Source organism: Prionailurus bengalensis, chromosome C2 (assembly GCF_016509475.1).
Source record: "Prionailurus bengalensis isolate Pbe53 chromosome C2, Fcat_Pben_1.1_paternal_pri, whole genome shotgun sequence".
In the NCBI taxonomy this organism is placed as follows: Eukaryota; Metazoa; Chordata; class Mammalia; order Carnivora; family Felidae; genus Prionailurus; species Prionailurus bengalensis.
This window is the reverse complement of record NC_057350.1, coordinates 1,279,751-1,295,459: the sequence shown is the minus strand read 5'-3', so window position 1 is coordinate 1,295,459 and position 15,709 is coordinate 1,279,751. Positions and strand designations below refer to the sequence as shown.

Genomic DNA, 15,709 nt, shown 5'->3' with positions numbered 1-15,709 from the left:
GACCCGTGGAGGCACACACGTTGCACTTGGTGGGGTGGCTCCTCTCCTCCTTGCTCTGGAGCCCCCCTCCCGCCGTGGCTTTCCTGACGTGGACAGCTCTGGGGAGTCCAGCCGGCTGTCCAGTGGAACGGCCCAGGCCGACTTGACCAGCTGCTTCCCCGTGTTTGGACTCAGGCAAGTGCCCCGGGCAGATGGCCACGGGTCCTCCTGGTGGCCTTCATCGGGAGGTGGGAGGTGGTAGACGTGGCGGTGGCCGCGGCCAGGCCGAGCCCAGCGGGTGCTTGGTCCCCGCGGCATTTGACACCTGGGGAATCTCTGCCCTCCGACCACATCTCACTTCCGTGACCGTGCTTCCCAGTGGGTGGCCGTGCTCTGTGGGGGTGGGGCTGCACAGACCTCCCCCCACCCCCAGGGAGGCCCAGGGTCCCCTCAGGCTCGTGGCGGGGACTAGCAGCCCACCCAGCGGAGCGCCGGGCGATGCTTGGCGTTAGCTGGGAGCCGAGAGAGTTCACTTGGGTGTCACTGTCCCCGTAGGGCATTTGAGTTTGGAGGCTGGAGGGTCATTCTTCCCACCAGACCGCCCCTCCCTCCCTGGAGGCAGGGACACCAGAGCCTTGGAAATGCTGGGGCACGTCAGCCACAGCGGTGTTGGGGGAAGAGCTGAGAACGCATCGTCATGAACGTGGGGGGCCTCTGCCCTCCCCACAGGGGGGAGGGTGAGTTTGAACCACGCGCCGAGGACTGAGTTAAAGAGGGAGGACCGGACGCCCTGGAGGTCAGACATCAGGCGGGGTTGCCGTGTTCCTGCCGCCGCCTGTCCCTTCGGGGTTGTGTGCTCAGCTCCCACGGGGCAGTGGGGCCAGGCGGGCTCCTCGGGTGACTGAGCGCCCACCAGGGAGGGCAGGTGCCTGTGGGCCCCGGCCTGGGCCCTGGCTGCCCGCCACCTCACGCCCCTTCGCCTGGACAGCGGCCCCGAGGCCGGGCAGTGGCTGGTGGGGAGGCCCGGCGGGGGGCGGCGGCCCGCCAGTGAGCAGAGCCTTCAGTGGGCATCTCATGATGAGCCGGTCTTTTATCCTTGTGTTCGAAAAAGTCATCCACGAAATGCAGAGTTTGGGCAGAGCATTTGGGCGCGTTAGGCAGTTATAAACCAGTTACGCCACAGGAAGATGAAAAGTCGTGTTTTCATTTCGAAAGAGCTGGAAATGTATGCACAGTGTAGGGACCTTTACCGGCCCTGCTGCCTCCTAGGAGCGTGGGTGCCCAGGTCTGCTCCTCGGGGGTCGGGGACACATGCCAGGGCTGGCCTGGGACCGTCCCTGGCCCCCGAGGGAGGAGCAGGAAAGAGGGCCCCAGGGTTACCTGAGGAGGGGTCTCCGCGTGTGGGGGCAGCGGGGATGGGCCCAGGGGAGGAAGGGGTGAGGACCCTGGGCTCTGGGCAGCCAAGGGGCCTCAGCATGAGGGGCAACGTGTGAGGTCACGATGGAAGGCTCTCTGAGAGGCGAGTGCACTCAAAGCCGTTCTCGGAAGCTCACACAAGGCTCGTCTGAGACCAGAGCGTTGTCTTGTTTCTTGGAGGCTGATTTTCTCTGTTCACATGTGGGTGTTTTGTGCTTTTTCAAAAATGAAAATAAAAGACCACATTATTCAGGAATCCAGACCGGACGGACCAAAAGATGGGACAGACCCTGGCGTGGGGGGAGGGGGGAGCAGCTGCCTCGTCGGAGCCCCTGCAGTCCTGCGAGGTCCCAGTGTGTTCTCCGTGTGTCTGTCCATAAGGGGCGCGAGGTTGCCCCCAGTGCTGGGAGCTGCAAGGCCGCCCAGGCTGCCCGCGCTCTGGCCGGGCCAGACCGGGCCGCGCTCTGGGCTTCTGTGGGCGGCACCGGGTGCCCAGAGACCTTCCCAAGCGCGTGAAGCGCCTCTGTGGGCGCATGGGGGTCAGTGCGCCTCCTTCCGCAGGGGCTGTCTCTGGAGTGCCGCCTGAGCCGTGTCCCCAGCCTGGGTGCCCTCACCTCGGGGCTTTCGGGACCCCTCCCTGCTACTTTCTGGACCTGTACAAACACGCGAGCGACTGAGTCCCCCCGGGGCGTGACGAGGGGTCCCGCTGCCCGGGGCGGCTTCCCTCGGCCACCAGGACCCGAGCGCTGACCATCCGCGGGGGGGGGTTCCTCTTCTTTGACTCTTGGGGACACTGAGGCACTCGGACAGAGAGGGGTCGCTTTTCCCTGTTGACTAGCAGGTTTCAGGCCCGGGAAACAGACGTTGAGACACTTTACAGGGAGCGGCTCCAGTCGTGGCTCCGGCACCCCCCAAGGTGTGGCCTCCGCCTCAGGGTGGCCTAGTCGAGGAGCAGTGGTGCTGGGGGCGGGGGCAGCCCAGAAGGAGCCTCGGTGCCCACAGACACCCCGTGTCGCCCAGCTGGGCGGCTGACCCCTGTTCCCCAAGGGTCGGGCCCTGGCTGCCCAAGCAAACTCCTGGGACTCCCCGGCCCGACCCAGCACAGACGGGTGTTCGGGTCTGGGGCTGCCATGGCCGCAGCGTCGACTAGATGGGGTGCTTTGCATGGACCGTAAGGAGTGGCTTCCTGTGGGCCTCGGCCAGCCAAGTGCTTTCAGAAGTGTCGCACCCGACCCAAAGACACTTGTGTCTCACCCACTGGAAGTGGGTTGTCCCCTTCTTCTCTGTCCCCATGGGCAACTGGGTGATTATCCAACCTCAGCGACAGGCACAGGCTCCGGCCCACGAGCCGGACAGGACCCTTTACACGGAGCCGGTCGGAGCCCCCGGGCCCAGACCCCACAGCGAGCGTCCCAGGAGCTGGGCCTGCTGCAGCCGTGGTGGAAGAGGGGTCGAGGGGAGCCTGGTCTACACCACAGAGCTGTCTGTGCATGAGCCTGTGCTGTCTGTGCACGTGAGCCTGCATGCACGTGCGAGTGTACACACACGTGAGTGAGCGAGCGTGCTCGAGTGCGAGCGTGCGTGTGAACGGGACACGTGTGTGCGTGCGTGAGCGTGCACCCGCGAGCGTGAGGCCGTGATGTGTGTGGCGGTGACCGGTAGGCAGCGCACGCAGGCTGCTCCCCGGGGCCGCACTGCTGTGTCCGGGGAAGGTTAACCGTGTGACGTTCTAGCAGTGCTCCCAGGTGACCGTGGCCTCTGGAAGGTGGCAGGAGGGGCGGGGTCTGGAGTGTGAGGGCACCGGTGGGGCGTGGGGGGTGCAGGGCCGCCCTGCTCAGTCGGGGTGTGGGGGGGGAGGGGGAGCCGGCCGCCTCCCGCTCCCGGTTCTGCCTGGAAAGGCGAGTGGGGCCAGTGGGTGCGGGGCTGGCCTTGCCCGAGGGGGCCCAGGGTTGCACGGGGCCACCTGGGGGGATCAGGGAGCTGCCCCCCAGCAGAGCAGCCCGGGGTCCCCTCCCCACACGAGTGGGAGAAGAGAGGGCCTTGGAATTCCTGTCCTGAGATTTCCCAGAGACATTTTAGGCATAAAATCACATTAGTGAATTTTCAAGCAAAGAGACGATTCTCTGGGCATTTCTGAGAATTCGGAGCATCGTGGGGATTAACACTGGGAACGTGGCCTCACAGAGACACAGATGTTTGCATATGGATGTCCCCGTCCGCGGGGGGACACGGCGTTCCGCTGTCCTGAAACTCGAGTTCCCAACTGCGACAGCCGGGCTCTGCCCTCTGGACGGCAGTTAACTGATTGTGTCCTCAGTGCTCTGAGCTGGGGACAGTCGGGGACACGTCTTCAGGGCTCTCACCACAGCTGCTAGACTGCTGAACCCAACTCTGGGGGAGGAGGGGTCCAGCCACAGCCTGGAGCAGACCGGGTTGGAGGGGACGTGGGATCTGGTGTAGAGTGTGGTGATAAAACCAGCGTGTGGGTGTGTGTGTGTGTCTGTGTGTGTGTGTGTTGTGTGTGTGGTTTGTAGTGTGTGTCGTGTGTGTGCGAGTGCACGTGAGCGTGCATGAGCAAGCGTATTTGCACGAGTGAGCAAGGACGTTTGTGTAAGCGTGGCCGGGGAGCCTCCCCTCCCCCCAGAAGAGGCCAGAGCACCAGCCCCGCCCCCCCCCTCCCGCGGGAGCCCAATGTGTCCTGGAGCGGGCAGCGGCACCTCCAGCCTCGCCCGCCAGCCCGCAGGGGGGGGGGGGGGCGCAGCAGCTCTCGGGGTAACAGGAGCCCCCACCCCCGGGGCCCCGTGCAGGGTCGGGGTAACCTGAACCACCCCTCCCCCACCCGTGCAGAGACGCGGTGGTTGTGTCGGGCCCAGCACGTGGGCTCCGGGGAGAAGGACGGAGGGGCGTCCCGGGGCACCGGAGGTCGGGGGGCTGAGGAGCGCGTGGCTCGCAGCAGGCGGGCGCCTGGCCCCTGGGTCCCCGACCACCCGCCCTCGGGGTCCTCCGTGGAGAACGTAGCCGAGGCGGCACTTGCTGCAGGGGAATTGGAACGCGGAGCACTTCTGAAGTTCCAGCGTCGCCACAGATTGGTGGCCCCGGGCCGGGCTCCTCCGGGGTGCTCTCCGCCGCGGGGACGGCAGGCGCGCCCGGAGCTGCCCAGGGTGCCCTGCGTCCCCAGCCCTGCTCCCAGCAGACGGCCCCTGCCGGGCCGGGCCCCTTCTCGCGGAGGACACCCCCAGGCCTGCGCCGCCGGCACGCGGATCGGCGGAGGGCGCTGGGTGCACCGCGAAGCGGTCTGCGGCTGCTTCCAAGACGGGTGACAAGTTCGCTGGGGTGCCTGTCCCCTCGATTTAGAGGTCTGAGCCTTCTCCCTCCGCCCGGGCTGAGAAGGTGGAAGGAGCCCCCTGGAAAAGCCAACCGAGCGGCAGGCGGCGGGCGGGCCGGGCGGGGAGGGCGGGGCCAGGCCAGGCCAGCCCCGCCCCCGGGACGCAGACACCGCCCGCGGCCCCGGCCGAGCGCACTGCACCGATGGCTCGCGACCCCGGCGGCCGCCTGGGCCTTCTGCTGCTGCTGCTGCTGCTCACCTATGGCCTCGCGGCCGCCCAGGTTGACCTACTGAACTGGCTGTGGGCCCCTAGGACCGCTGGGCCCACGGTGGAACCGGCCTCCGCGCCCCCGCGCAGCCCACACGTGCAGCCCACGGAGGAGACCGCGGCTCACGTGGCCCCCCGGGATGACCCCACGGAGCAGGGGAGAGCCCCTGCCAGCCCTGAGCCGCCCCCGGGGAGGCTGGAGACCGGCCGGGACCCGGCTTCCGCCGCACCCACTGCCTCCACGGCGGGCCCAGACACGAAGGAGGAGAACATCGCCGGCGTCGGAGCCAAGATCCTGAACGTGGCCCAGGGCATCCGCAGCTTCGTCCAGCTGTGGGACGGCACCACTCCCAGCCAGAGCTCCACCGGGGCGGAGACGCCAGCCCCTGGGACCCCCACGGCCCCCCTCACCCTCCCGGGGCCCTCTGGCGTCCCCCCGGAGGACGGGACCACTCTCTGGCTGGGCAGTAGGGCCCTGACCTCTCCGGATACCCAGAGGACCGAGGCTGGCACCCTGCCAGTGCCCACCCAGCTGCCTCCCTCCCCTGGTGGGCCCCGGGCACCGCTCAGGGAGCCCTCGGTGCCGCCATCTTCTCCAGGTAGAGCTTCTCTCTCCTCTGCGCCGGGCGGGGCCCCTCCCCGGGGGACACAGCCGTCCTCGGGGCGGCCCCACGATCTGGACGGCGGAGGACCCTCCCCCATGTCAGCCCGTGCCCGCCGGCAGCGCCGACTCGCTGACAGCCGCAGGCCCGCGCCACATCTGCTTCCGCTGGTGACGGGTCTCCTGGGCGCCCACGCTGCCCCCTTGGCTCTGTCCTCTGACCTCCCCGCCCTGGTGTCTCCGATCCCACTCCTCGCTGTCACCGGGGACAAGGGTGCTTGGGCTCCTCACGTGGCTAACTCTGTGGGGCCTGGTCTCGCTAATAACTCCGCGCTGCGCGGGGCTGACCTGCCGACCCCCACCGGGCAGCCTGCCCGCCCCGCCGCCGGCCGCTGCCTGCCCCTGCCGCCCTCCCTGCCGGTCTGCAGTCACCTGGGCATCGGGCGCTCCTGGCTGCCCAACCACCTCCGGCACGCCAGCAGCGAGGAGGTGCGGGCCGCCGCGCGGGCGTGGGGGGCCCTCCTCCGGACGCACTGCCACCGCTTCCTCGCCTGGTTCTTCTGCCTGCTGCTGGCCCCGCCCTGCGGTGCTGGCCCGCTGCCCGCCCCTCCGCCCTGCCGCCAGTTCTGCGAGGCCCTGGAGGATGCGTGCTGGAGCCACCTGGACGGGGGCGGGCTGCCGGTCACCTGTGCCTCGCTCCCGGCCCAGGAGGACGGGGTCTGCGTGTTCATTGGGCCGGGTGCAGGTAACTGGCAGGCCCATCCTCCCCACCCTGTCCTTCCTGTCCCCCGCAGGGGAACTTGGCCGTGCTGGTGTGAGCCTGGAGCAGAGGCCCCCACCCCGCCCACGATGCCCAGCGAGAGGCAGAGGGGGCGTGATGCCGCTTTGCAGGCGGGAGGCTGAGCCCTGGAGTGGGAGAGAGGGCGTGTGACCCTGGCACGGTGCAGGACAAGGGCCAAGGCTCGGGAGCAATCCCTGTCTGAAGGTCGTGGCTCCTTCCGTCCTCCCCATGGCTCCAAGATAGCCGTTGACACCCGCAGTTACGGGGGTGGCGGGGGGGTGGTGGAGACAGAGGCATGAGGCCGTGACCTGACCCGCCAGCCAAATTCTGGCTCCTCTGGCCCATTGTGGGCCAGTCTGCATGGCTGGGGGGGGGGGGGGTTCATGGAGGCTGAGGGGGCCTCCAGGGTTCGATGCTGGAGGGAGGGTTCTTGCTGCTTAGAAGGTCAAGGGGTCACAGCCGTGTGAGCAGCGGGTTGTGGAGGTCAGGGGCTGCCCCATCCGGATCTGTGAGCTCTGGGGGCCGCCCCTGGGCCTCACTCCCCACGTGGGCCGTGCCCCCTCGCCCCGTGGTGGACAGGGGACAGGGCAGGGCTGTAACCTTAGAAAGGCCCCCCAGCTGCCTCTGCCTCCACGGGTGGGCCCCTGAACAGTGTGCCTGCTCCCGTTGACCCTCGAGGCCCCGTCCCGTCCCCGTCGGGCTGTGTGTCCTGCTTCCCCCGCCCCCCACCCCACGCCCTTGGGAGCGGCCTTGACCTGCTTCAGTCCCTGGGGTCATTGGGCTTCAGAGCGGGCTGCACTGGACCCCAAGGTGGGGGGTGTCACGCTGCTGGTCCCCTCAGGGATGTGTCCCTGTGCCCACCTCCAAGGAGGAAGCATGTGGGATGGGATGGAGGGGGACCGTGGCTGCCGCGGGTGGACGAGCAGGCAGGCTGAGCCCTGCGTGTGAGTGAGCAGGAGTGGCCAGGAGGTCATCCGGCCAAGGAGCATCCTGCGTGGGGCCCTGCAGTCCCAGTGTGTGCAGAGCCAAGGGCCCCGTGGCTGCCAGGGAACAAGGGCGGGAGCTGGGGCTGGGGGGTTCTCATGCAGCAGGCAGGGCTGCGTGGGGTGTGGAATTTCTCTGACCGCAGCTGCCTCAGTCAGCCAAGTGGCCTGAAAGGGACTTCTCACTGGACATCTGCACACGTTGGCAGGGCCCCCGCCGGTCAGGGAGGCCGTGTTCCCGGCGGAATCCTGGGGAATTCCTCTGTCAGTGCTAACTGCCTGTGCCCCCTCAGGTCAGAGGTGGGGGTCAGGCCTCCATCACAGCAGGGACCCCTCCTGGGTGTGGTCTGGCAGGGCGAGGGTCCCCGGGGGAGCCAGAGCTGGGGGGCCAGGGACCACCCACTGCTAGGCCACTTGATGGGGGTGGGCAGGGCGGGAGGAAGGCCCTGATCTGGAGGGAAGGGACTAAGGGGGGCCCTAGTCCCCTCCTTCGTGTTGGTAACTGGTCCCCCAACAGTGAGTGTGAGGATCCTGGCTGAGGGAGGTCCTTGGGCTACCTGGATATTGGGAGGCTGTGGGGGAGGGGGATTATGGGGGGGGGCTGTGGGGGGGCGGTTTTCTATAGCAGAGGGAGACCCGAAGGGTGTGTGCTACTTCTTTCCTGGGACCCCCACCAGAACTGCCCACGGAGGCTCCCCACCAAGGCACCGCCATTTCTGTCCTTTCTCTCGAGTGTGTCCTACATGGGGGCCACAGGCTCCAGGGCAGAGATGGCCCCCACTCCCCTCACGCTGGAGCAGTGGGGTGTGGACGGATCACTTGGTCCCAGCACACCAGCCTGAGGTGCAGCTCTGTCCAGCCCCTTGGAAGTGCCTCTCCTTATCTGCTTTCTTCTTATTCCCGCAGGGAGAGTTGGGGGGGAGCGGCAGGCACCAGCCCTGGACTGGGGGGTGGGGGGGGGACAGTGCAGCCACTGGTTGGGGCCCAGGGAGGTGGTCGAGAGGAGAGGGCTGCTATGGGAGCTCCCATGCCGGGGCTGGAGCTGGCCGTGGGTCAGCACGCCGTTGGGGACCTGTGTCAAGTCTGTCTCTGTGGGCTTGTCTCTCAGGACCCAGAGAAAAATACGTAGGGCCCCCACACAGGAGAGGCTCAGCCAGCAGGGGGACTGTCCCCTGGGAAAGGGGGAACCAAGTGGGGGCATCGCCACAGCACAGTAACGGGCAGCCTGACAGTGAAGACAAGGTCACGTTCTGAGCCTGGAGCAGGTGTTGTTACGCTTGTGTACAGGGGAGAAACTGAGTCTAGTGGGGATAAAGATGTGTGTGCGCTGCCCGGCTAGCAAGAGGGAGCTGGGAGCTGGACCCAGGCAGCCTAGCTCCCGGACTGGACCCAAGTGCCACATGGACGCCAGACAAGCAGAACCCCAGGCTGCGAGGACCCCAGGTGGCCGGTGGGGTCCCGTCACTGTGACAGTTCTGAGGCTGGCGCTGTCTTCTGGGGACGTCTGCCCTGGACCCGCCGTGTGCTCAGGCTTCCCCACTGCTGGGCTTTGCGTCTACTGTTTAACGAAACGTGAACTCAGAAACAGTGTGGTTTAAGTGCTTCAATGACTTGAGGCCTCACTTCACTTTAAGACCAGACCAGACCACCTTCATGGAAAAATACTTAGGCTTACCTTTCACCTCTTGGCAACCTACAAATACCGTTTGAGGACGCCGACTGAACTTTGCACAGATGTACCTGCCGTGGCTTTGGTGTCTCATTCTTTTTTGCTGGGGTGTCAGGTGCCCAAATCGGTGGATGACGTTGTCTGCAGGTAAGGAGGTACACAGCGCTTGGAATGGGGTTTCCTTGACCATCCACCCCAGGAGCATCAAGCTTACCGTTGTCTCCAGTGGCTATTCCTTCCTGCACTGAAGAACTGAGGTAGGACATCGTGCAGACAGGAGCTCACCTTTGGCCTCACTGAGGAGGAGCAAGATGGCGGCTGCGATTGTGCCCATGTACTGGCAGGTTGGACCCTCCACATGGGGACTCATAGGACCATCTCCTTGACACTGTCCTTCCCCTTAGTGAAGGAGTTGTCCATCCTGCCACAGGGAAGTCATTTGTGACCGCTTTCCTTTTCAGTTGAGAAATCAAATCTTGAACTATTGTTACTATTATATTTCATGTGAGCAGCTGGTCCACCCACCTTCATCCACCCATCCATCCATCCACTCACCCACCTATCCGCCCATCCATCCATCCACTCACCCACCCACCTATTCACCTGTCTATCCATCCACCCACACATCCATCCATCCACCCACCCATCCATCCATCCATTCATCCATCTATCCATCTACTCACCCATCTATCTACCCACTCATCCATCCATCTATCCATCCATCCATCCATCCATCCATCCATCCATCCACCCATCCCTTCACCCATATGTCCATCCATCACCCATCCATCCATCCACCCACCCACCCATCCACCTAACCATCCATCCATCCATCCATCCATCCATCCATCCACCCGTCCACTCACCCATCTATCTACCCACTCATCCATCCATCCATCCACTCACCTATCCGTCCACCCACACATCCATCCATTCATCCATCCATCCATCCATCCATCCACCCACTCACCCACCTATCCATCCACTCACCCATATATCCACCCACTCACCCACCTATCCATCCACTCACCCATATATCCACCCACTCACCCACCCATCCGCCCATCCATCCACTCACCCACCCACCTATTCACCTATCCATCCACCCATACATCCATCTACCCACCCACCCATCCACCCATCCACCCATCCATCCTAATCCATCTATCCATCTACTCACCCACCTATCCACACACCTATTCATCCATCTATCCACCCATCCATCCATTCATCCATCTATCCGTTCACCCACCCACTCACCCCATCCATCCATCCATCTATCCACCCATCCATTCACCCATATGCCCATCCATCACCCATTCATCCATCCACCCACCCACCCATCCACCTAACCATCCATCCATCCATCCATCCATCCGCCCATCCACTCACCAATCTATCCATCCATCCATCCATCCATCCATCCACTCACCCATCTGTCCATCCACACATCCATCCATCCATCCATCCATCCATTCACTCACCCATCCATCCATCCATCCATCCATTCATCCAACCATCCATCCATGCACACATCCATCCATCCATCCATCCACCCATCCATTCACTCACCCACCAACCTATTCACCTATCCATCCATCCACCCACACATCCATTCATCCACACACCTATCCATCCATCCATCCATCCATCCATCCATCCATCCATCCATCTGGATATCGGATCAGGTTTACCATGTGAGAATGTGATTGTCACATGTAATATGCAATTTGTTTTTGTCTTGAAACCTGTCTGGAGAGAACCCACAAAGCAGGCAGTGGGGGCAGATGCTCAGCTTCACACGGTTGAGTTTTGTGTGTCAGTGATTCCAATGTAGGATCTTGTTTGGGATCATTTCTCTTCCTGGTATATGGGCCCAGCCTCTCCCCCACTGCCATGCTGGTTTCCCTCTATGTTCTCTTTCTGATCTCCTGATTCTTGGAGTACGCAGGAGGCTCAGCAGCCCCTTCCTGTACTGGGGCCATGCGCCCAGAGAGGCTGACCTTGTGACCGGCAAGAGTGGCTGTGGGTGCTGCCTTGTCCACTCCAAGCAGCACATCCAGTGTTCCGGGAGCCTCGGCATGTGTTTGAAGTACGTAGAACTGTTCAGGGACGCCTGCCTCCTGACAGGGCTCCTTACACAGAGGTCTGTGGGCAGCCCCACTTGGAAGGAGCAGGCTCTGCAGACATGGGCCTCAGTTCCGAGGAGAAGAGAGGGTGCAGAGCAGCTGGGGCTTAGAGTGAGCCTTCCTTCTCCTAAGCCCACAAGTTCTGGCCCTGGGGGGCCGTCTCTGCCTGCCATTCTCATCCCTTAGGACCACTCTGCCCCATCATCTTGTCCTCTGCTGCTTCTCTCCATTTTTATCCCAGAACTAGCTCATGAGCTACACTGGCATTGAGATGGGAGTCACACGAGAGAGAGCTGAAGCCAGCTCCCGAGCCCCTCGCTGCTGGTTTTCCGTTCCCTCTGTGGATTTGCGTACGTGCGGGTATCCTGTGGCTGCTGTAACAAATAATCGCACTTAGCAGCTTAAAACAATACAGGTGTGCAACCTGACGATTCTGGAGGGCAGAATTCCGAAATCCGTCTCACTGGGCTAAAATCAAGGTGTCTGTCCTGTGTTCCTTTTGGGGACTGCAGGGAAGAGTCCATTCCCTGCCTTTTCCAGCTTCTGGGGGCTGCCCAAGTGCCCCTGGCTGGGAGACACACATGCTTTTAAGGATGTATGTCATTAGATCTGGTTAATCTCCCCATCTGGGGCCGAAACATTAATCATACCTGCAAAGGACCATGCGCAGGTTCCAGACATTGTGGAATGGACATCTTGGGGCCACAGTGTGTGTACAACGTGCAGACAAGTGTGGTTGTTAAAGGTGGAGCCCACGGGGTGAGAGCACGTCTCCACTTCCGAGGGTGTTCATTAGTCTCTCAGTCCACCTTTACGGCCTTTGATGTTTCCTGAAATGTTTGTTCTCAGTGTATTTTCCTCTTTGACATTGACCTTACGTTCCGCGCTCACCCCAGACATTTTTTCCTTTGTGGTTGCGACTGTATGTAACAACATGACAGGTCCGGAGCTTTCTTTAAACACTTCATTAGGTTCAGGGAGCCTCTGCACATGGGTCTCACTCAGGTCCTTATGTTCTAGTCTAACAAGAAAATAGGATGAGACAGTGTCTCAGGGACCTTCTCCACCGTTGTTGGGTGTATGTGGCTGATAACTGGCTCGTCTCATCTCAGTGGATTGTCAAAAAGTGTCCCACTTGCCCCCACCCCCACACACGCACAGCCTCCCCCGCTGTCAACATCCTCCACCTGACTTGTGCGTTTATTGCCATCTATGAACCTGCACTGACACCTCATCACCCAGAGTTCATAGTTTCCACTGGACTCGCTCTTAGTGGTGCGTGTTGTGTGGGTTTGGACAGATGTGTAATGACAGCTGTCCACCGTCACGGTGTTGTAATGAGGAGGGAGTGTTTTCACTGCCCTAAAAGCCTCCACATTCTATCCATTTATCCACACCACCCCCACTACCTCTGGCAACCCCTGACCTTGCTGTTGCCTCCATGGTCCCGCCTTTTCCAGAACGTCGCACAGATAGAATTGTACAGGATGCAGCCTTTTCAGATTGGCTGCTGTCACTTAGTGAGATGCACCCGCGGACCCTCCGTGTCTTCGTGGCGTGACGGCCCGCTCCTTCTTAGTGCCGAATACCATCCCGTCGTCTGGACGCACCCGTGTGTTTGCCCATCACCTCCCAAAGGGCACCTTGGTGGCTTCCAAGGTCTGGCAGTTATGAATAAAGCTGCCGGAAACATCCGCCTGTGGGTTGTCGTGTGGGCGTGAACGTTCACCTCCTCTGGGTAGACCTCAAGGAGCACGACCGCTGGGTCGTATGGTCAGAGCGTGTTCGGTTTTGTAAGAAACCGGCAAACCTTCCTCCGCGGCGGCTGCCCCTCTCTGCTTTCCCGCCAGCAGTGAGGGAGCGTTCCTTCTGCTCCGCGTCCCCGCCAGCGATCCGTGTTGTCGGTGTTCCGGGTTGTGGCCGTTCTCACGGGTGCACGGTGACGTCGTTGTCGTTTTCATTTTCTTTCTTTCTTTTTTAATATGAAATTTATTGTCCAGTTGGTTTCCACACAACACCCAGTGCTCATCCCAACAGGTGCCCTCCTCATTTTCATTTTCCTGATGACTTGTGACGTCTGTATGTCTTCTCTGGTGAGGTGTCTCTTCGGGTCTTTGACCTACTTTTTAATCGGGTTGTCCGTTTTCTTATTGCTGAGTTTTAAGTGTTGGTGTATTTTGGATATATCTTCTCTTATCAGATATACGTGTTGCAAATATTTCTCCCAGCCTCTGGCTTGTCTGCTCATCTCTTACCAGTGTCTTTCGCAGAACAGAGATTTTACGTTTTGACTCAGTCCAGCTTATCAGTTAGGTTGTACCTTTGGTGTTGTATCTAAAAAGTCGTCCCCCTGCCCAAGGTCCCCGAGGATGTCTCCTGTGTCATCTTCCAGGCGTTCGATAGTTTTGCATTCTACGTTTGGGTCTGCGATCCGTTGTGAGCGAACTGTTGTGAGGAGTGTAAGGTCTGCGTCCAGATTCCCCTTCGAGCGCCCCTCGTGGAAGAGACTCTTTGCCCCCTTGATTGCCTTTGCTCCTTTGTCAGGGATCCGTCGGCTGTCTCCGTGTGGCTCTCCTTCTGGGTTCTCCGTTCCGTCCCATGGATCGATTTGTGTGTCCTTTCTCCACCACCACACTGTCTTGATCCCTGTAGCTTTACAGTGAGTCCTGAAGTCAGTAGTGTCGGTCCTCCAACTTTGTTCTTTTTCAACATTGTGTTGGCTATTCTGGGTGTTTTGTCTCTCTATAAACTTTAGAATCGGTTTGTCAATAGCCACAAAATGACTTGCTGGGGTTTTGATGGGGATCACATTCAATCTACAGACAGACCAAGTTGGGAAGAACTGACATCTTCACAGTATTGAGTCTTCCTATCCATGAACATGGAATATCTCTGCATTTATTTAGGCCTTTGATTTAGTTCAGCAGAGTCTTATAGTTTCCCTCATGTAGATGTTGTACATATATTTGTTATATTTACACCTAAGTAACTAATTTGTGGGAATGCTAATGTGAATGGTATTATGTTTTACAAATTCTGCTTGCTCATTACTGGTATAGAGGAAAGTGAATTTTGTATATTAATCTTGTATCTCATAACCTTGCTATAATCACAGATTAGTTCCACTCATTAGTTCCAGTGATTTTAGGGCCGTGGCCTTCAGAGGCTTACTCCCGATGGGAACCATGAGGCATTTCACGGAGAGAAAGAAGGAGCTGTCTATGAGTCGCTGGTGTCCACAGGGCTACCCCTGTAGCTTGCTGCTGTCTTTCAGCCCAGGACAACAGCGGCTGGTGCATCTTGCCTTCTGAATTAATTTGGAGAACTTCTAGCCACCCGGGAGGAAGGGCAGTGGTGGGCATATCCACGTGTAACTCTGAGGACAGCTGAGTCAGGGCAGCAGGGCCATTAGCACACAGGCCGCTGAGAGTCCTGTTTTCTTCATCTCAGAACATCTCCCTGAGTGCACCCTCAGGCCCCGGGGACTTCTGACGTGAAGGGACGATCACAGCAGCCACCATCTTGGTGGCCAGGAGTGTCTTTCTTTGAGCGTCAAGGGACCGCCGTCCTCCCAGAGCCCGGCGTCTTCCCGGAGGGCCCCCCCGGTCCCCACTTCCCATCGGCATGAGAGTCTTGCCTGTGAGCCGCGGGGAAGCCCTGGCTGGCTGGTGGTGCTGCCTACCGGGCGTGTCGTCAGGCCCGTGCAGAGTGGAGAGGCCCACCCCTGCCCGGGAGCGCCAGGCCTGGCAGGAATCCAAAGTGCGTGTCCTCATGTGGGTGGTGTCTGCCTCTCTTCTGTTTTCGTTCTTTGTTCTCAAAGAGCTCTTTGAAAGACAGAACTTGCCTTAGGAAGTTGGGGTTCAGTATTTCTTCCCCCTGCTCTGACTGGGAAGTCCCAGGTCAGCCTGGCCCTGCGGCTCAGGGACAGACCCCAGGTCCCCGTCACACACACACAGACGCACACATATTCGTGCGCACGGTCACACGCTCGCTCGCCACGGTCCTCGGGACATCTGCGCGTCGGCAGCCCCTTCCCAGAAGAGCGTCTCCCCCGTGTGAGTCACACCTTGGAGGTCGACCACACCCGGACAGTAGGTGGGGGTCTTGAGAGAAGAGGCTTTGGGTCGGGGCCCGTGGCTGGACCGTGGCTCCAACCACGGGGGACTGGGCTCCGCCTGGTAAAGTGGGTGTGCATGCAGGAAGCCACCGACGTATAGGTGTCTCCTTGAATGGGTGTGTGCCCCCTCCTGTGTCCGGCGGTGACCGGGCTCCCTGGACAGAGAGGTGGCACTCCTGGTCCGAGGTCGTCAGGCTTGCGTGCCTTGGAGGCGTTCTCCTCAGTTGTACACCTGCAGGCTCAGGCAGGTACAGGTGCATGGCCAAGTCAGGCCCTGCTGGGTCCCAGGACCAGGTCGTGGAGAGCAGGGCCTGTGTCCCTCCCCCGGCCTGACAGCAGCCTCTGGTCCCACCTGGAAGGATGAGAAATGAGGGAGAACACCGGGCACCACGGCCGTGTCCCCAGCCTAGACCAGAGCTCACGTGCCCCTGGACACCGAGG

The 15,709-nt window shown here is 61.2% G+C and overlaps 1 protein-coding gene across 6 annotated transcripts in view; it reads left to right on the top strand.

Annotated features, from left to right (window-relative positions):
- The window catches only part of COL18A1 (collagen type XVIII alpha 1 chain), a 91,090-nt gene that overhangs the window by 35,439 nt on the left and 39,942 nt on the right, over positions 1 to 15,709 (top strand). For 2 of the 6 annotated variants that reach the window (XM_043593411.1, XM_043593410.1), the window contains exon 1: positions 4,909 to 5,587. The exons of 2 other annotated variants lie outside the window; for them this stretch is intronic. In XM_043593411.1, the coding sequence (XP_043449346.1) occupies positions 4,924 to 5,587 (664 nt within the window). In that variant the 5' untranslated portion in view covers positions 4,909 to 4,923. Of the gene's footprint in view, positions 1 to 4,908; positions 6,335 to 15,709 lie in introns of those variants that run through there. 2 more of the 6 variants (XM_043593409.1, XM_043593408.1) reach the window with 1 other exon arrangement.